Source organism: Salvelinus alpinus, chromosome 16 (genome assembly GCF_045679555.1).
Source record: "Salvelinus alpinus chromosome 16, SLU_Salpinus.1, whole genome shotgun sequence".
Taxonomy (NCBI): Eukaryota; Metazoa; Chordata; class Actinopteri; order Salmoniformes; family Salmonidae; genus Salvelinus; species Salvelinus alpinus.
In genome coordinates, this window is record NC_092101.1 from 42,777,914 (window position 1) to 42,798,561 (window position 20,648).

A 20,648-nucleotide genomic window follows, 5' to 3' on the forward strand; every position below is an offset into this window, starting at 1 on the left:
GGGAAGATAGTAAGGTACAAAGTTATTTATTTCTATCTAGATCCCTTTGTCCCCCATTGACATACAGAGGTTAATAAATAAGATATTAATAGATTGTGTTTTTCAATCATTAAAAACCCCACTGGAGAGAATATCTGGCAGAGTGTAGTCATATTTGTCCTGTTCCTCATAATCAACCATTTTACATGGATGGTTTAATATGAGATTATCAGACCTGGGTTCACATACTATTTAGTATTAAGTATTTAGATATGTTTTATTTGAAAAAACAAGTAGTTGAATATATTTGGAAATACACTTGGAAAGTATTTTAAAATATTCAAATAGACTGTCTCAAATATACTCCCATGCATCTATCCCAGGTATTTGAAAATAGTATTTTGAAAAAAAGTTGATTCACCACATTTGAAAATACTCAAATATACAGAAAATTTGTATTTAAATAACAAATACTCAAATAAACATGTATTTGAAACCAGGTCTGGATTTCATACAGTAGGCCTACACACAGCAAACCAGAGCTATTCCCCTGGCAGAGAGAACCTGAGCTATTCCCCTGGCAGAGAGAGAACCAGAGCTATTCCCCTGGCAGAGAGAGAACCAGAGCTATTCCCCTGGCAGAGAGAACCAGAGCTATTCCCCTGGCAGAGAGAGAACCAGAGCTATTCCCCTGGCAGAGAGAACCAGAGCTATTCCCCTGGCAGAGAGAGAACCAGAGCTATTCCCCTGGCAGAGAGAACCAGAACTATTCCCCTGGCAGAGAGAACCAGAGCTATTCCCCTGGCAGAGAGAACCAGAGCTATTCCCCTGGCAGAGAGAGAACCAGAGCTATTTCCCTGGCAGAGAGAGAACCAGAGCTATTCCCCTGGCAGAGAGAGAACCAGAGCTATTCCCCTGGCAGAGAGAGAACCAGAACTGATATGAGGGGTGGTGCATTGCACGCACAACAGACTACTGTAACCATACCAACCAATAGCTGCTTTGGAAAAGTTGGGTGTATGTTTGGTGGGGACACATTGACATAGATATGTCCACTTTGTTTCCTATCTAAACAACATTCTCTTCATTTCGGACCACCTGTATTATTGGTTTACTTATTTTGATCATGGCTTTTTCTCAAGGCGATAAATGTGTCTGTATCACAAGACTGTTAGAAACACTACATAATTGTAATTTGCACACAGAGAATTCCTTCAGTCTTTTCCTCGTAGTTGTCAGCTGAGTACAAGCACATGTCTAGGAACTGTGACGACAATTTGGTAATACACAGCTGCTGATATTATGCAGGCCTATTCATTATCTTAGTGTTCATCTCATTGGACACAGTGGGGATTATATGCTTACAGCTGGCCCCAAGATAACATGAACTGCTAGCATCCACACCAACCAGATATCATTTTATATCAGTGCTGTACACAGGCTTCAACATTCACACTTCAGAGATCATAAATGTCCTGAATTCTTCCAGCTTTAAGAAGAAAATACAACTATACAAATGTTTACAATGTGACCAATAAGAAAACCACTAGGTTCATTATTCTAAAGAGATAAAACATGTTTCTCCAGATGATGTAACACAACAAAGGTCGAAGGTGACAACAGTCGAGTTCTGAAGGGAAATTGAGTCTTGAAGGTCCTCATGTCTGCAAGATGACTACTTGGTCCTTTGAGAATTGACAGTGGTGAAAGTTGTTCCCCTTTCCTTGTCCTCTGTTGTCCCTCACTCCCAGAGAGAGGGAGAGAGTGACGATCTATTCGTCTAGCAGCAGGCTCGCCCTTAGTTTGTCCGGAGTTGATAATCTGCCAAGAAGAGAAGACGTAACAGCAATACATTAACACTCTTCTAACCATCATCACATTACCCCTGTACTGTGGCGTCACATTAACATTCAAATTAGCATTGGGGCTCTGGGTGACTGAGATACACATTGGGGTCAGGGTAGTAGTTATTATGGCTTTACAATAACTTTAGTCTTTCACTTTTCACCCCCCCCCCACCTTATTATTAAGTCAACACTGCTCTCTCTCTCACTGTCTATTTCTCTACCTCTTTCCCTTCCTTTCTCTCTCTCTCGTTCTCTCCCTACCTCTGCTGATCACAATGAAAAGGTGATAGCCACCTTGGCAAGCCGAGCAGTGCCACAGAGAACCTAATGGCAGTAAGGCATCATTCAAATCCCCCTTTCCCCAGCTTCAGGAGAGAGGTAATAGATATGATAGCTGGGTTCACTGCCGGGCCGAATGGTGTGTGTGTGTGTCTCACCTCCACTCTGCGTTATATAGCGTACCCATGGTAAGGCCTCATAGCCACTTTTCTCAATGATCTTCAGATAGCGTACCTGAGGAGGAGCAAAGAACAGTTTCAGCACATACAACACACACACACACCAGGGCCGACGTTATGGGCAGGCCTTAGGGGCCCTGGCCCGCCCTACCGTACCTCCTTGCAAGTCCAAATAAAATATTGATAATTTATTTGAAGACCCGCACCGACAGAAAGTTCTCTCTCTGAATTTTTTTTAGTTAATTTAATCTAATTATCATAAGGTTCCATGACTTTGTCCACACAGGGCATCTGGACACACAAAATATATTTTGATGATTTTCATTACATTTTGGGTGTTTTATTTAACTTTTGTACACCTGTGGTGTTCCCGGTCAAAAATGACCGGCCATTAAAAATGAATTGGTGAGACTACAATTAGTGTATAAAATTGAGTTCAGGCACATGCCCATTCATCAGATGGACACACTTCCTCTCCCAGACCCCCACATGCATGTGTGTTTGAGCACACACACATCCCCCCCCCTTCTTGGCTTCCATGGCAACCCCCACGGGAACCTTTCCCAATAGAATCTTTCGACCACGGGAACCACACCTGTTGGCATTCTCACAAACAATCGCAACATTGTTTCAATAATATATAGAACTTTTCTTGCAGCTCTGGTATATAAAGCTTTTTTGAGGCCTTGCTCACAATTCATTCTGTGACAGCAGAATTGTTAACTCAAAAACGAGTTGTATGAGCTCAGGTCAATGAGGCCTACAGGCCGCAAATAGAAGTTCAAAACTTGTAATGTTCACAAGATCTTAAGTTGATAAAAAGATTGAACATAACATTAGTGATAATATATGGATTATTATGGATTTATAATCATCAATAATGGGGCGGTATTTTGGACCGGGAACACAGAATTAATTAACATGAAACGAACACAACAGGAGGGTTAAAGCATCCGAGCGAGCGAAACAGCGCCCCTCTGTCTCAGTATGTGTAGACCATGTATCTGATGCTGTGTGGACCAAAAGAGTAAGGCATGTCATACTATTTCTGTCCAGACAGCATCAGACACATTTATTTTTATTTATTTTATTTTTCATTTCACCTTTATTTAACCAGGTAGGCTAGTTGAGATCAAATTCTCATTTACATCTGCGACCTGGCCAAGATAAAGCAAAGCAGTGCGGCACAAACAACAACACAGAGTTACACATGGAATAAACAAACATACAGTCAATAACGCAATAGGAAAAAAAAAACCATGGTCTAAACATAATGAGACAGAGGGAAACCATGTGTTTGATGCATTTGATACTATTTCCCTCCAGCCATTACCACGAGCCCGTTCTCCTTAATTAAGGTGCCAACCAACCTCCTGTGATGCAGACCTTAGCTTGTCATCTGCCTTCCCGCCTTTAGGACAAAGACTCCCATTGTTAGGGTGGAGACATCAGCATCTCCTCATTACATACAGATCTCAGGTTTCTGCCTCTTGTGAATTGGAAAGGAAAGTTGGTGGGTGCACAGTGCCCTGTTAGGATGCTGGATTGCCCTAAAGTAAATTGATGTTTGGCCAAAATTATGTATTTACTCCTGTATATAAAACCATTCAAAATACTTCACTGGGGAGCATGACTTAGCCACAGAGGATCATTAGCTTATTTTAGAAAAATAGCTGTGGATTGTTTTAAAATCACCAGTGAGTTTGGGAAGGCCCCAATATGGCTAGTGAACGTAACAATGGATCTAGCTGACTGAGTTGCAGCTGTCAGTGAAAAGGGTCTAAAATATGTGTGAAAATAATGAAAAATGTTGCATCAATTGGCCGGCGGCCAAACGCACTGCATCTCAGTGCTAGAGGCGTCACTACAGACCCTGGTTCGATTCCAGGCTGTATCACAACCGGCCGTGATTGGGAGTCACATAAGGCGGCGCACAATTTGCCCAGCGTCATCCGGGTTAGGCCTTCATTGTAAATAAGAATGTGTTCTCAACTGACTTGCCTAGTTAAATAAAGGTTAAATTAAACAAATGTAAAAGAAGTGGATGGGTGTGAGGCGAAGATATGGCGCTTCTCTCTCCATAATACATGCATATGTAGGAAAGTGCACATTTGGCAATGTTGATTTTCTGATTGTCTTAACTCACCACATACACCACTAACAAGCTGAGTTTCGAAGTAATTTTTTCTTTGCCTCACACAAGTCAACGAAGTCAGTTTTATTTACATTTTTTACATCCATTGCAATGATAGTTCCTCAGTATTTGAAAAATCTTTCCAACACCTCGATAATTGCCAAGACTCGGTGTGAAAGAACAAAATATCATGATCTGATGATCCCATATATCCAGTGGAAATGTAATTTAAAAACATTTAAAAAACAGCTTTAGGCCAATGCATTTTACTTAGTTGACGATGGACGTTAAAGGCCCACTGCTGCATTTGCCAATAAGCTATCTCTGATTTCTATGCTCTCATTTCTTTAGCCGCCAATTGATCACAGTATATTAAATGTGCCCATATGGCAGAGGCTAGTGCTCTCGCCATAGTTGAATTTGAAATTGTACATTTGTATCATTTTACTTCAGATTTTTATGATTAACCACCTGACTATGATATTGAGAAACAAAAAACTTTATTATTGCAATGAAACTGTTACACGAAAATGTGCATATATAAAAATAATCATAACTGGCACCCAGATCGGTAAAAATGGTAGGATAAATTGTAAGCTTCCCCAAACTTTAAACTCACAAGCTGCCTATTGCATTTCCTATTACACCCCTTGAAAAAATTGTGAAACGCAAGCGCGTGCACACAGGGGTTCCCGTAAAAAAACATGCATGCCTATGGAAATCAAAGGCCCGTCCAACTGATTCGTTCTGGGGCACGCTCTGACACACGCACACGTGAATCAGCTCCTTCCAGCCTGTATGCACTATTCGATGGAACTCATACCTGGCTCTACAAGGGTCCACTTTGATAAACATATATTTAAGGGATCGGTTAGCTTACCTGGATACCAGATACAGTGAAATAGGGGATCTCAAAGTTGACAGTGATGGGCCTTCTCCCCTCCAACTCAGTGCTCTCCACACTAGGCAGACCAAAGTGAGCCCTCATCATGTACTCTTTCCCCCCCTGTTCAAACATAGAAACACACACAGGTATGAGGTTTATTGGAAAACTGGAGCGTTTCTCTTCATTAAGGTTCTTTGTTATGTTGTGAACTATACTACATTCCCCACTTTGCTGCTATAACAGCCTCCACTTTCTGGGAAGGCTTTCCACTAGATGTTGGAACATTGCTGCGGGGACTTGCTTCCATTCAGCCACAAGAGCATTAGTGAGGTCAGGCAATTAGGCCCGGCTCGCAGTCGGCGTTCCAATTCATCCCAAAGGTGTTCGATGGGGTTGAGGTCAGGGCTGTGCAGGCCAGTCAGTCAAGTTCTTCCACACCGATCTCAACAAAACAATTCTGTATGTACCTCGCTTTGTGCATGGGGGCATTGTCATGCTGAAACAGGAAAGGGCCTTCCCCAAACTGTTGCCACAAAGTTGGAAGCACAGAATCGTGTAGAATGTCATTGTATGCTGTAGTGTTAAGATTTCCCTTCACTGGAACTAAGGGGCCCGAACCATGAAAAACAACCCAGACCATTATTCTTCCTCCACCAAACATTACAGTTGGCACTATGCATTCAGGCAGGTAGTGTTCTCCTGGCATCCGCCAAACCCAGATTCGTCTGTCAGACTGCCAGATGATGAAGCGTGAATCATCAATCCAGAGAACGCGTTTCCACTACTCCAGAGTCCAATGGCGGCGACCTTTGCACCACTCCAGCCGACGCTTGGCATTGTGCATGGTGATCTTAGGCTTGTGTGCGGCTGCTCGGCCATGGAAACCCATTTCATGAAACTCCTGACGAACAGTTATTGTGGTGACGTTACTTCCAGAGGCAGTTTGGAACTCGGTAGTGAGTGTTGCTTCAGCACTCGGCGGTCCCGTTCTGTGAGATTGTGTGGCCTACCATTTCGCGGCTGAGCTGTTGTTGCTCCTAAACGTTTCCACTTCACAATAACAGCACTTACAGTTGACCAGGGCAGCTCTAGCAGGGCAGAAATTTGATTAACTGACTTGTTGGAAAGGTTGCATCCTATGACGGTGCCACATTGAAAGTCACTGAGCTCTTCAGTAAGGCCATTCTACTGCCAAATGTTTGTCTGTGGAGATTGCATGGCTGTGTGCTCGATTTTATACACCTGTTAGCAACAGGTGTGCCTGAAGTAGCCGAGTCCACTAATTTGAAGGAGTGTCCACATACTTTTGTATATATAGTGTACTTTATAGTGCACTGTAAACCGAACAAATGGCCCGTTGAAGCCAAACCCCTCCCTACCTGATCTTATCACAATAAAGCTAGCCAGGCCATGCAGTCATATTAAAACACTCCTCACGTCTGTACTGGTGCAGGATACATCAACAGTGCACAGGACTTCCTTGTTAGGTAAACAACTACAAGATGACCTGAATGGAGGTACAAATGACATGATTGTGGGAGCACCTCCTCTAAGAGTATGAATTAGGCTGTTTGAGAAGGTTGGAACCCCAAGCAACCTGCCAACACATAGTTTGAAGTACAATACCAACACAGCTACTGTAGTAGGTCAAAGCTGGGTGCTGGAAAACCTTGGTAGAGCATGGGTGGAATAGTCATTGTGGTGCTCATGTGAATTTCCTTTCTTTTTCAGCTTCAGACCAATGCCTACTTCTCACTTAAAAAACATATTTTTTTGTTTTTAATAAACACAGTCTCCTGCGACACATCACCAATACCACCTCCACACAGTTATTTTTTTAAATTGTCCATGCGACTCTTTTGTTTCTCAGAGGCAGGAAGGATGTGGTTTTACAGCAGCAGAGAGAGTTGACAGAGTCATGCTGAATGTAATGTTAATAATAGTTAGGCCATGGGGTTGAGTAAAGAATGCTTGTCAGTCTTTATCAATATGAAGTGTTTTCTCTAGCTGTTATCAGACATAACTCGTCTAACCTCCCCGTGATTCTTCTGGTGGCTGTGTAAAAACATGTTATCAGACATAACTCGTCTAACCTCCCCGTGATTCTTCTGGTGGCTGTGTAAAAACATGTTATCAGACATAACTCGTCTAACCTCCCCGTGATTCTTCTGGTGGCTGTGTAAAAACATGTTATCAGACATAACTCGTCTAACCTCCCCGTGATTCTTCTGGTGGCTGTGTAAAAACATGTTATCAGACATAACTCGTCTAACCTCCCCGTGATTCTTCTGGTGGCTGTGTAAAAACATGTTATCAGACATAACTCGTCTAACCTCCCCGTGATTCTTCTGGTGGCTGTGGAAAAACATGTTATCAGAAAATGTGCTGCTTCCTGTGAGAATACTGTAGCCTTCAGAATCTGTTAATGGATAAGACCGCATGTTTACCATTTAGTTAGTATTTAGTCAATAACAGAGAAGGCTGGTGTGAGGAGCTATAGGAGGAAGACGGGCTCATTGTAATGGCTGGAATGGAATCAATGGAACGGCATATGGGAACCGCGTTTGACTCCGTTCCATTTACTCCATTCCAGCTATTACAATGAGCCCGTCTTCCTCCAATAGCTCCTCCCACCAGCCGCTCCTGGTCAATAATTACCCATAGTATGGTTTTGAAGAGTACAACTGTGTGAGGGTGGATTGAACAAAATAGTATCTTAAACACATGGCTACTGTTACAATAATATAGCAGATGCATACATTTTATGTATGGGTGGTCCCAGCGGGAATCGAACCCACGACCCTTGGTATTTCAAGCGCCATGCTCTACCGACTAAGCCACACAGGACCTATGCTATCTATTTCACATGACTGGGAATACAGATATGCATGTTGGTCACAGAAACCTTTTTTAAAAATGGGCCTCACAATGGGCCTCAGAAGTTGGTGGCAGCTTATGGTAGAGAAATTAACATTAAATTCGCTGGCAACAACTCTGGTGGACATTCCTGCAGTCACCATGCAAATTGCACACTCCCTCAAAACTTGAGACATCTGTGGCATTGTGACATCAACACAAGGATCATGAGAGGCTGAGGCCGTCATGAGTTTCATCCAGGTTCTGACATTCATGTGTAAATGGAGAGAAGCTGGGGAATATTTTACTTTTTAAAATGTTTTTATGTGTGACAAACTGCACATTTTAGAGTGGCCTTTTATTGTCCCCAGCACAAGGTGCAGCTGTGTAATGATCATGCTGTTTAATCAGCTTCTTGATATGCCACACCTGTCAGGTGGATGTATTATCTTGGCAAAGGAGAAATTCTCACTAACAGGGATGTGAACAAATTTGTGCACAAAATATGAGAGAAATTAGCTTTTTGTGGGAATGAAACATTTCTGGGATCTTTTATTTCACCTGAAACATGAGACCAACACTTTACATTTTTGTTCAGGGTAGTAATGTTCAGTTCATCTCAGTGACGTTAGCTACTTACAGGGAAGGACTTGATGTTCCACTGCACCACGCTTTTCTCAGGAAGATACTTGCAGCTGCCTGTGCTCGTCTTGAATTTGGGCGAGTCGGCATCGCTGGGCACAGGTACCATGATGGCCACATTGTTGGCAGTGGAGCGACTCTTAAACTGACTCCTGGCCTGTAGGGTGGAGGTGAAAGGTCAAAAGGTCACAGGGTTACCAGCAGAGACGTGCAATGCTAGTGATGGAAAGAAAGGATACAGTCATCAAGAAGAAACACAGAGGTTATTGTATGAAGACTTCCTTGCTCAATGATTAACTCATAACATCTAAAGTTAAAGGTTGAGGAAACAGTCCCAACCCAAACATTGTCCCACATTGCAGCCAGGGTTCATAGGAAAGCCAATGTTGGAGCCATGCTAAAACACAGCGGATGACGGTGGACATCCTTTACCTTAACCTTGATCTCCACTCGGCTGTGGGAGAACTTCTCAATCACACTCTCAATCCATATCAGAGGCTTCACCTGGCAGACAGAGAAGAGGAGAGAAGGTCAACATGGAGCAAAGGAGATGTGTGTGTGTGTGTGTGTGTGTGTGTGTGTGTGTGTGTGTGTGTGTGTGTTCTGCTGACCGTGGTGTTGAGGCGGTAGGACATGAGCTCGGACTCTCCGTCGGGGGGGATGAAGGAGATGGTGCGGTCGTTCTCGAAGCGGGACAGACGGACACATTGATGGAACTTGACATCCTCCAGCTCTACCGTCTTACATTTCTCTCCTGACAGGACAGGTAAGGGGGCGGGGTTATTGTAAAGGCTATGTCCTAATACACAACGCCTGACAGGTGCACAGGTGCAAAATATCCATAGCAGTCCATAGAAGTTTTCCAGTCTCAGTTCAAGTGCTGTACAGTCTTATTATCTCGGATACTAAATAGTGTCCTGTAGGTTCCATTGTCATCCTTCCTGATCAGAAAACACACAGTGACACTGTTCACACCACTGTTTCTTCTGCGTAGGTACTTTAGAAAAGAGTTCAATCGATCATAGCTGTTATAAGAGAAAGTTTTGGAAGAACATCCACTTCAGGAGTGGGTTAGAAAACAATGACCTGGCAATGTGGCTGTGTACTGTGGTGAGCAAGCCTAATGTTCCCGTTGTTTTCCTGAATACATAGAAAAAGGCCCAGCAGAGCTGCTGTTAAAAGCTCTTCATGACTCTGGGCCCCACATGAACCCAGGTAGAATGAACCCTGTCCACACCAAGGTGACTGAGTTTGACCGAGTGTGTGTGTGTGTGACATTTCAATGTAAAGCCCCATCCTCCAGGGAGAGCTAGCGTCTAGTCTTTGGATATCAGAGACCTAGCAGGCCTATCAGATCATTACATCCCAGCAGGTTAGCCCTTTGGAGCGCTACTCTCCCCAATATACTGTAAGTATGGTCCCCCTGGTAGCATCATTACTGAGAGATTGTGGAACGGTCAAAAAGGAGGCACAGTCGGTCATGTTCGGGCTCTAAGGGGGTGGAGGGAGAGAGAGATGCCAGACATAGAAGGGTTTAGGTTATCACACTGTCCCCTGTGGTTCACGATCTCCCGAACATGGCAACAGAACAGTCATGTGTCCATATCACAGAAATTAATCCTGTGTTTTATTAGTTTTCACAATTTGATCTGTTTCAGCTCTCACATCTCTCAAAGCCTACTTCAAAACTCTCCCTGTAAGCTGTAAGCTCATGTGATTTTCTTTCCTTTATGTATCATTAGCATGATTTCCCTATACCCAGATTTGACTGCCCTGACTCTCCAACAGTATCTTCTTCATGTGTAGTGACATTAACAGGCTTTGACCAGAAGAGGGTGCTGTTTAACCCACACAAGGCAGTTTACATGTAGCAAGCCAGGACAGACACATTAATAAAGATGACTTCGTAATCAAAACACTGCACTGGCTATGATTGTCCTTAACTTTTGGTGTGTGTCTGTGTACTTGTAAGTCAGTTTGTGTGTATACTGTGTACAGCATAGCCACGGAAAGATATTGAGTTGGGTGTATAAAAATCCCTTTATAATAACGTATTCTATTATCCTATTTGCCTAGTGGCATACAGTTCAGAAGAAGACTTTTTAGGATGGGGCAAAAATCTTAGCAGGGTCCGGAAAATATGGCCTTTTATAAAAGCATTTCATGAGACTTTTGTAACACTGCTAGCTTAGTTTAAAGTTTTTTAACTCCAAGCACAGATAGGACATTAATTATGCAAACACATCTCTCTTTTTTTTATTGTGGCATGGCGTCAGTGAGATTCAAAACCTGATCTTCTGCTCTCTATACATGGAATTAGTCCACTGTGCCACTAGCATGGAGCTAGCCTGCCATGTTTTCTTAACTCATACATAGCTGTTAATTTTTGTCTATTCAAACAGACCCCATTTCAAAGGAAACAAGCACTCATTAAGATCAGGTGTGGCCAACACACATAGCATTCTTAGAACGTTCTTTGAATGTTACTAAAGTTTTCTTAATGTTCTGAGAACAGGACTTTAAATTGCACCGTGAAGAAACCTGCAGAAAATGTTATACTAAAATTCCAACAGAAGAACGTTTTTTCTTAACGTTCTCTGAACAGTTTGAGAACATTACTTTAAAACGAACCATGACAAAACCTGTAGGAAACGTTATGGGAAGGTTGTATGCAAAATAACCATTGGACAATCACGCTCTCACCAAGCTCTAAGAAACATATCGTTTTCAGAACGTTATGTGCTAGCTGGGTTCTATGGATTCTATTTCTATGGTCACAATGCAACAAACTGTTTATTTGAAATCAAAGACTCAATCATGGACACTCTTACTGACAGTTGTGGCTGCTTTGTGTGATGTATTGTTGTCTCTACCTTCTTGCCCTTTGTGCTGTTGTCTGTGCCCAATAATGTTTGTACCATGTCTTGTACTGCTAGCATGTTGTGTTGCTACCATGTTGTTGTTATGTTGTGTTGCTACCATGCTGTGTTGTCATGTGTTGCTGCCTTGCTATGTTGTTATCTTATGTCTTTCTTTATGTAGTGTTGTGTTGTCTCTCTTGTTGTGATGTGTGTTTTGTCCTATATTTATATTACATTTATTTATTTTTTTAAATCCCAGGACCCCGTCCCCACAGGAGGCTTTTTGCCTTTTGGTAGTCTGTCATTGTAAATAAGAATTTGTTCTTTACTGACTTGCCTAGTTAAATAGATGTTAAATAAAATACAAAATAAATAAAATGTTGGTGCATGTGCTGCCCAGATTCAGTCAGTGTTCAGACAGGAGTAATTATTCAATTTTGAAAACATTATTTAAATGTATTGTGGGGGGGGGGGGATACTGCAGCACCCCTACTGCCCACGGCTATGGTGTACAGACATTATACTGGAGGTGTTTATACTCACGTCCTGTGATTTCAAAGAGCACTTTGTCGTTGAGGCCCAGTCTGAGTTCAGGCATCCCAGACAGGACCACCTTGAGCTTGATGCTGCCAACGATCTCACTACGCAGGACACTGCCGGTAGCACTCACCTACAGAGATGGTTACAGACAGGGAAAAATATGAATCACAAAAACTCTGATTTTGACAAGGAGCAATCAAGGATGGCAGGTTTATATGAGGTTAAGGAAGATGTTTGAGACTGAAGATGATAAAGTGGCTTGTCACAAAAAGGGAGCTCAGAGATCTAGCTATCCAGTTTGATGATAATGTGGCAATATCAAATCAAATCAAATTTTATTAGTCACATACACATGGTTAGCAGATGTTAATGCGAGTGTAGCGAAATGCTTGTGCTTCTAGTTCCGACAATGCAGTAATAACCAACAAGTAATCTAACCTAACAATTCCACAACTACTACCTTATACACACACACAAGTGTAAAGGGATAAAGAATATGTACATAAAGATATATGAATGAGTGGTGGTACAGAACGGCATGGCAAGATGCAGTAGATGGTATAGAGTACGGTATATACATATGAGATGAGTACTGTAGGGTATGTAAACATAAAGTGGCATAGTTTAAAGTGGCTAGTGGTACATGTATTACATAAAGATGGCAAGATGCAGTAGATGATATAGAGTACAGTATATACATATGAGATGGGTAATGTAGGGTATGTAAACATTATATTAAGTGGCATTGTTTAAAGTGGCTAGTGGTACATTTTTACATAATTTCCATCAATTCCCATTTTTAAAGTGGCTGGAGTTGAGTCAGTATGTTGGCAGCGGCCGCTAAATGTTAGTGGTGGCTGTTTAACAGTCTGATGGCCTTGAGATAGAAGCTGTTTTTCAGTCTCTCGGTCCCTGCTTTGATGCACCTGTACTGACCTCGCCTTCTGGATGATAGCGGGGTGAACAGGCAGTGGCTTGGGTGGTTGTTGTCCTTGATGATCTTTATGGCCTTCCTGTGACATCGGGTGGTGTAGGTGTCCTGGAGGGCAGGTAGTTTGCCCCCGGTGATGCGTTCTGCAGACCTCACTACCCTCTGGAGAGCCTTACGGTTGTGGGCGGAGCAGTTGCCGTACCAGGCGGTGATACAGCCCGACAGGATGCTCTCGATTGTGCATCTGTAGAAGTTTGTGAGTGCTTTTGGTGACAAGCCGAATTTCTTCAGCCTCCTGAGGTTGAAGAGGCGCTGCTGCGCCTTCTTCACAACGCTGTCTGTGTGGGTGGACCAATTCAGTTTGTCCGTGATGTGTACACCGAGGAACTTAAAACTTTCCACCTTCTCCACTACTGACCCGTCGATGTGGATAGGGGGGTGCTCCCTCTGCTGTTTCCTGAAGTCCACAATCATCTCCTTTGTTTTGTTGACGTTGAGTGTGAGGTTATTTTCCTGACCCCACACTCCGAGGGCCCTCACCTCCTCCCTGTAGGCCGTCTCGTCGTTGTTGGTAATCAAGCCTACCACTGTAGTGTCATCCGCAAACTTGATGATTGAGTTGGAGGCGTGCATGGCCACGCAGTCGTGGGTGAACAGGGAGTACAGGAGAGGGCTCAGAACGCACCCTTGTGGTGCCCCAGTGTTGAGGATCAGCGGGGTGGAGATGTTGTTACCTACCCTCACCACCTGGGGGCGGCCCGTCAGGAAGTCCAGGACCCAGTTGCACAGGGCGGGGTCGAGACCCAGGGTCTCGAGCTTGATGACGAGTTTGGAGGGTACTATGGTGTTAAATGCTGAGCTGTAATCGATGAACAGCATTCTCACATGGGTATTCCTCTTGTCCAGATGGGTTAGGGCAGTGTGCAGTGTGGTTGCGATTGCGTCGTCTGTGGACCTATTGGGTCGGTAAGCAAATTGGAGTGGGTCTAGGGTGTCCGGTAGGGTGGAGGTGATATGGTCCTTGACTAGTCTCTCAAAGCACTTCATGATGACGGAAGTGAGTGCTACGGGGCGGTAGTCGTTTAGCTCAGTTACCTTAGCTTTCTTCTTTTGTGAGGCGTCTGTTTCTCAAACTAGACACTCTACTGTACTTGTCCTCTTGCTCAGTTGTGCACCGGGGCCTCCCACTCCTCTTTCTATTCTGGTTAGAGACAGTTTGCGCTGTTCTGTGAAGAGAGTAGTACACAGCGTTGTACAAGATCTTCAGTTTCTTGGCAATTTCTCGCATGGAATAGCCTTCATTTTTCAGAACAAGAATAGACTGACGAATTTCAGAAGAAAGTGCTTTGTTTCTGGCCATTTTGAGCCTGTAATCGAACCCACAAATGCTGATGCTCCAGATACTCAACTAGTCTAAATAAGGCCAGTATTATTGCTTCTTTAAAATCAGGACAACAGTTTTCAGCTGTACTAACATACAGCAAAAGGGTTTTCTAATGATCAATTAGCCTTTTAAAATTATAAATTTGGATTAGCTAACACAACGTGCCATTGGAACACAGGAGTGATGGTTGCTGATAATGGGCCTCTGTATGCCTATGTAGATATTACATAAAAAATCTGCCGTTTACAGGTGCAATAGTCATTTACAACATTAACAATGTCTACACTGTATTTCTGATCAATTCAATGTTATTTTAATGGACAAAAAATGTGCTTTTCTTTCAAAAACAAGGACATTTCTAAGTGACCCCAAACTTTTGAACGGTAGTGTATATAAAACACAGGGAATTCTAGTTTTTGACTGGACTGGGCCTTTAATCTATTGTATGTTCGTCTTACCCTGCACACAAATCAGTTACGCCACACAAAGCCAGACCAGCTGTTTTATAATCATACTACTGTCCCAACTAGTCACTCTCATTTGTTACCTGTCATCAGTACTCTATACTGTTAGATCACACATTCAAAGGGTTAAAAGATGTGTGGAAACTTATGGCTTGGCTAGTGTTCTTTAATAATTATTGTTTACTAGAGGTGTCCCCTGTTGTTTTTCTATTTAGCAGTTTCTTACTTTGGAGTTGCCATGACTTTATCTTCACAGTGAACAGGTAGAATAGTAACAAAACGAGATCCTATTAAAGAGGCTTCTTACCAGTAGGTTGACGGACTCGATGACGTCCATGAACACCTCGTTCTTCCTGTACTTGATGCCATCCGACCTCCAGGACACAGCGTTGGTGACGGTGGCGGGGGGGCGAGGGGCGCCCACATCCAGTTTGTGACCCTGTTGGGTGATGTACCTGCAGAGAGGGGGACAGGAGAGGAGAGAGGAGAGAGGGACAGAGGGACCGGGGAGAGCAGAGAGGGGACAGAAGAGAGGGGGAGAGGAGAGAGGACAGATACCATGTAGGCTTGTTCAGAGGGGGACAAATACAGGCATCACTACCTCACTTTCCACTTAGGTGCAAGAACAGAGGAGCAAGCACGAGACGAAAAGGACCTCTAGGGAGGACAGTGGAAGTTATTTTATGAAGATATTTGTTTTCTAGGTGATATCATACCTTGTATTTATTCATTATTGATGGCAGAGCTTATGATACCCCAGAATAGAAAGTTAATTTTATTAAACCTCTTGACTGGAGTAGATAGATTATTGAAAGGATTTGTCTTGGGTTGTGAGCTTGGTAACCGTGGTTGTAATTGGAACAAGGGGGTTTAGATTGTAATTGTAACCAAAAGACTCAGACTGCGCTAAACTAAACTCTGAGCTCAAATCATTATTTTGTACCTGAAGTACATCTTGTGTGCTCATTAAATCGGTACAATCTGCAATTGCTAAAAGCAATCAAGTTGACCTCATAGACTGTCAGGCCTTGCAGCCATAGCTCCGCGAGAGTGGTTACATGTCACTAGCCCGATCCCATTGTGCCTTTAAACACAGCAGACCTTGTATGACTATCGTCTACTACTGGCTGTACTATCAGTACCGTATGCTGCAGTGCTGAGTTATACAACAGGCAGAGATATACTGTCCTGAGAGAGGCTTGTTGTCCTCCAGGGAGGACTGGGTGTCTGAAGGGAGGATGTGATGAGATGGGGTGTGGGTAGGAGGGAGATGATGTACCTCCAGTATGCAAACGTGACCATCTGTGGGACACCTGCCCTTGCCTCTCTTTATATCTCACTGACAAACAACCAGGTGACAGACAGCAACACCATCTACTTCCTCAAATACACACACACACACACACACACACACACACACACACACACACACACACACACACACACACACACACACACACACACACACACACACACACACACACACACACACACACACACACACACACACACACACACACACACACACACACACCTGTAATCCCCCCTGATAGATCTCTTCTGCCTGCATCTCTCCAAGCTCCCCCTGGGGTAATGAGTCAGATTGATCCATTCTCCACCATGGACCCTTCTGATGCTTGCCGACTTTTTCTCCTCCACTAAACCTTCTCTGGGCTCGTCTGAGAAACCCCCTCTCCTTTACTAAACCTTCTCTGAGCTCATCTGAGAAACCCCCTCTCCTTTACTAAACCTTCTCTGGGCTCGTCTGAGAAACCCCCTCTCCTTTACTAAACCTTCTCTAGGCTCGTCTGAGAAACCCCCTCTCCTTTACTAAACCTTCTCTGGGCTCGTCTGAGAAATCCCCTGTCCTTTACTAAACATTCTCTGGGCTCAGGCACCGAAAGATGACCCCCAAAATTGACCAAGAAATGACAAACACTGGTTTGATTTCACCACCGCACTGTGTTTTACGATAACCCCTACTCATGCAGGGAGATCATTTAATCTCAACACCTCATCTCAACGCCTCATCACGACTCACAGAGAGTGGAAAGAGATGAAAGACAAGTGGGCTTGTTTTGTTTGGTCCTGATTCTTCTCAGAAATGCTAATGAGTCTATCCGAGAGCAGAGTTGGCGGCAAATCGACAGATTAGCATAAGAATGTCATGTCAGTCATACTACGAAACAACACACACAAACACACTCATTGTCTCACACACACGCAGGGGAAGAAAAGGGAATGGTTGGCAGGTCAGGTGGGTAGTGTTTTAAGGGGGGAGGTTGTGGAAGAGCCTGATTGGGGGGAGAACAGGGCGAGGATGGAAGAACGCCGGGATGAGGTGGGGCGGGGGTCTCCTTGGTAAAACGAGGATCGGAACAGAGCTCGTCTGTCTGGAGTGTCGAGTGCAGCCAGCTGACGGTGGTATTTTGTGTGTGTGTGTGTGTGTGTGTGTGTGTGTGTGTGTGTGTGTGTGTGTGTGTGTGTGTGTGTGTGTGTGTGTGTGTGTGTGTGTGTGTGTGTGTGTGTGTGTGTGTGTGTGTGTGTGTCAATGGAAGACAGTCTAGCGATGATCAGCCCTTTTCAGGCCCATGGACACAGACAACACAGACATCACACTGATAAAGGCCTCATCAAACCTCAGGGCAAAATCTTCACATGTCTACATCAGACAGTCACCATATTAATCACAGTAAACAGTCTGTTTGAGCAATTATAAAAATACTAAATTATAGTATGATGTTACAAGCAGGCTTTCAATTGTAAGTGTAAGAAGATGTAACTCTTGAAGCTAGGGGGCAGAATTTTTATGTTTGGAAAAATAACATTCCCATTGTAAGCTGCCTATTTCTCAGGTCCAAATGCTAGAATATGCATATAATTGACAGAGTAGGATACAAAACACTCTAAAGTTTCCAAAACTGTCAGAATATTGTCTGTGAGTATAACAGAACTGATTTTGCAGGCGAAAACCTGAGGAAATCCAACCCGGAAGTGACTTCTATTTTGAAAAATCACTGTTCCATTGCCTGCTTTTCATCAATTTAAAGGGATATCAACCAGATTCCTTTTCCTGTGGCTTCCTCAGGGTGTAAACAGTCTTTAGACATAGTTTCAAGCTTTTATTTTGAAAAATGAGCGAGATTTATCAAAACGCGTCAGTGGATACACAGATGTACCTCCATTAGTTCTTGCGCGCGACACTGGTTGCTCGACATTTTCTTTCTCTCCAGTATTGAATAGTTTACAGTCCGGTTGAAATATTATCGATTATTGATGTTAAAAACAACCTGAGGATTGATTATTAAAAACGTTTGACATGTTTTTAGGACCTTTACGGATACTATATGGAATTTTCGTCAAGCCTTGATGGCTTGCCTAAGGCTGTGAAATACTGAACATAACACGCCAAACAAATTGAGGTATTTTGATATAAAAAAAATCTTTATCGAACAAAAGGAACATTTATTGTGTAACTGGGAGTCTCGTGAGTGCAAACATCCGAAGATCATCGAAGGTAAGCGATTAATTTTATTGCTTTTCTGGCTTTCGTGACCAATCTACATGGCTGCTAGGTGTTCTTACTGTTTTGTCTGACACGATAGGTGGATTAACAACAAGCTAAGCTGTGTTTTGGTATATTACACTTGTGATTTCATGAAAATAATTTTTTTTTGATTTTTTTTTTTAATTTGGCGCTCTGCAATTCAGCGGTTGTTTCCCGCTAAAGGGATCCGTGCGTCAAGAAGTTAAGGAGACATATTTAGCCCGTTGCCGTGGTAACCTGGCCCTAATTAAGTGAATGCTGAACCTTCTGCCAGAACATGGCACCTTTCCCAGGAGCAAAACAGGAAAACAAATTCCTGTTAACGAGCTAAACCCTCTGAATCCTGTAGGCTATTGTATACTGTCACTAGTCTGGATGCAAGTATGCTGGCAAGCCATCTATTAGAAAGGTGTGCAGACAGAGGTGTTGACTAACTGACTCCACTCACTCTTTAGCAGAGAAAAAAACACAAAAATAAAGTATTGTTAACAAGCTAAAGCATTTGGACCCGATATACTGTAGTTTACATAGCACTGTGGTAGTCTGATGGATATCAGTCAGTTGGATATCAGTCAGCTGGATATCAGTCAGTTTGGTACTATGTTGGATATCAGTCTGTTGGATATCAGTCAGTTTGGTACTATGTTGGATATCAGTCTGTTGGATATCATTCTGTTGCATATCAGTAAGTTTAGTAGTCTGTTGGATATCAGTCAGCTGGATATTAGTCAGCTGGATACATTCTGTTGGATATCAGTAAGTTTGGTAGTATGTTGAATATCAGTCTGTTGGTATCAGTCTGTTGGATATCAGTCTGTTGAATATCAGTCTTTTGAATATCAGTCTTTTGAATATCAGTATGTTTGGCAGTCTGTTGAATATCAGTCTGTTGGATATCAGTCTGCAGGATATCAGTAAGTTTGGTAGTCTGTTGGATATTAGTCTGTTGGATATCAGTCTGTTGGATATCAGTCAGCTGGATATCAGTCAGTTTGGTAGTAAGTTGGATTTCAGTCAGTTGGATATCAGTCAGTTTGGTAGTAAGTTGGATTTCAGTCAGTTGGATATCAGTCTGTTTGGTAGTCAGTTGGATATCAGTAAGTTTGGTAGTCTGCTGGATATCAATCAGTTTGGTAGTATGTTAAAGAAAACACAAAAATGAAGTATTGTTAACAAGCTAAAGCGTTTGGACCCGATATACTGTAGTTTACATAGCACTGTGGTAGTCTGTTGGATATCAGTCAGTTTGGTACTATGTTGGATATCAGTCTGTTGGATATCAGTCAGTTTGGTACTATGTTGGATATCAGTCTGTTGGATATCAGTCAGTTTGGTAGTAAGTTGGATTTCAGTCAGTTGGATATCAGTATGTTGGATATCAATATGTTTGGTAGTCTGTTGGATATCAGTCTGCAGGTCATCAGTCTGCAGGTCATCAGTCTGCAGGTCATCAGTCTGCAGGTCATCAGTCTGCAGGTCATCAGTCAGTTTGGTAGTATGTTGAAGAAAACACAAAAATAAAGTATTCTTAACAAGCTAAAGCATTTGTACCCGATATACTGTAGTTTGCATAGCACTGTGGTAGTCTGATGGATATCAGTCTGTTTGGTAGTAAGCTGGATTTCCGTATGTTGGATATCAGTCAGTTTGGTAGTAAGTTGGATTTCAGTCAGTTGGATATCAGTATGTTGGATATCAATATGTTTGGTAGTCTGTTGGATATCAGTCTGCAGGTCATCAGTCTGCAGGTCATCAGTCTGCAGGTCATCAGTCTGCAGGTCATCAGTCAGTTTGGTAGTATGTTGAAGAAAACACAAAAATAAAGTATTCTTAACAAGCTAAAGCATTTGTACCCGATATACTGTAGTTTACATAGCACTGTGGTAGTCTGTTGGATATCAGTCTGTTGCATATCATTCTGTTGCATATCAGTAAGTTTAGTAGTCTGTTGGATATCAGTCAGCTGGATATTAGTCAGCTGGATACATTCTGTTGGATATCAGTAAGTTTGGTAGTATGTTGAATATCAGTCTGTTGGTATCAGTCTGTTGGATATCAGTCTGTTGAATATCAGTCTTTTGAATATCAGTCTTTTGAATATCAGTATGTTTGGCAGTCT

The 20,648-nt window shown here is 42.8% G+C and overlaps 1 protein-coding gene across 2 annotated transcripts in view; it reads right to left on the reverse strand.

Moving 5' to 3' along the window:
* Positions 1-10: 10 nt before the first annotated feature.
* LOC139541540 (AP-1 complex subunit mu-2-like) overlaps positions 11-20,648 on the reverse strand; it is a 33,592-nt gene continuing 12,954 nt past the window's right edge. For both annotated transcript variants that reach the window (XM_071346293.1, XM_071346294.1), the window contains exons 5-12: positions 15,290-15,437; positions 12,207-12,333; positions 9,414-9,556; positions 9,235-9,306; positions 8,801-8,959; positions 5,299-5,424; positions 2,264-2,339; positions 11-1,800 (exon numbers count right to left, since the gene is read on the reverse strand). In XM_071346293.1, the coding sequence (XP_071202394.1) occupies positions 1,778-1,800; positions 2,264-2,339; positions 5,299-5,424; positions 8,801-8,959; positions 9,235-9,306; positions 9,414-9,556; positions 12,207-12,333; positions 15,290-15,437 (874 nt within the window). In that variant the 3' untranslated portion in view covers positions 11-1,777. The remainder of the gene's footprint in view (positions 1,801-2,263; positions 2,340-5,298; positions 5,425-8,800; positions 8,960-9,234; positions 9,307-9,413; positions 9,557-12,206; positions 12,334-15,289; positions 15,438-20,648) is intronic.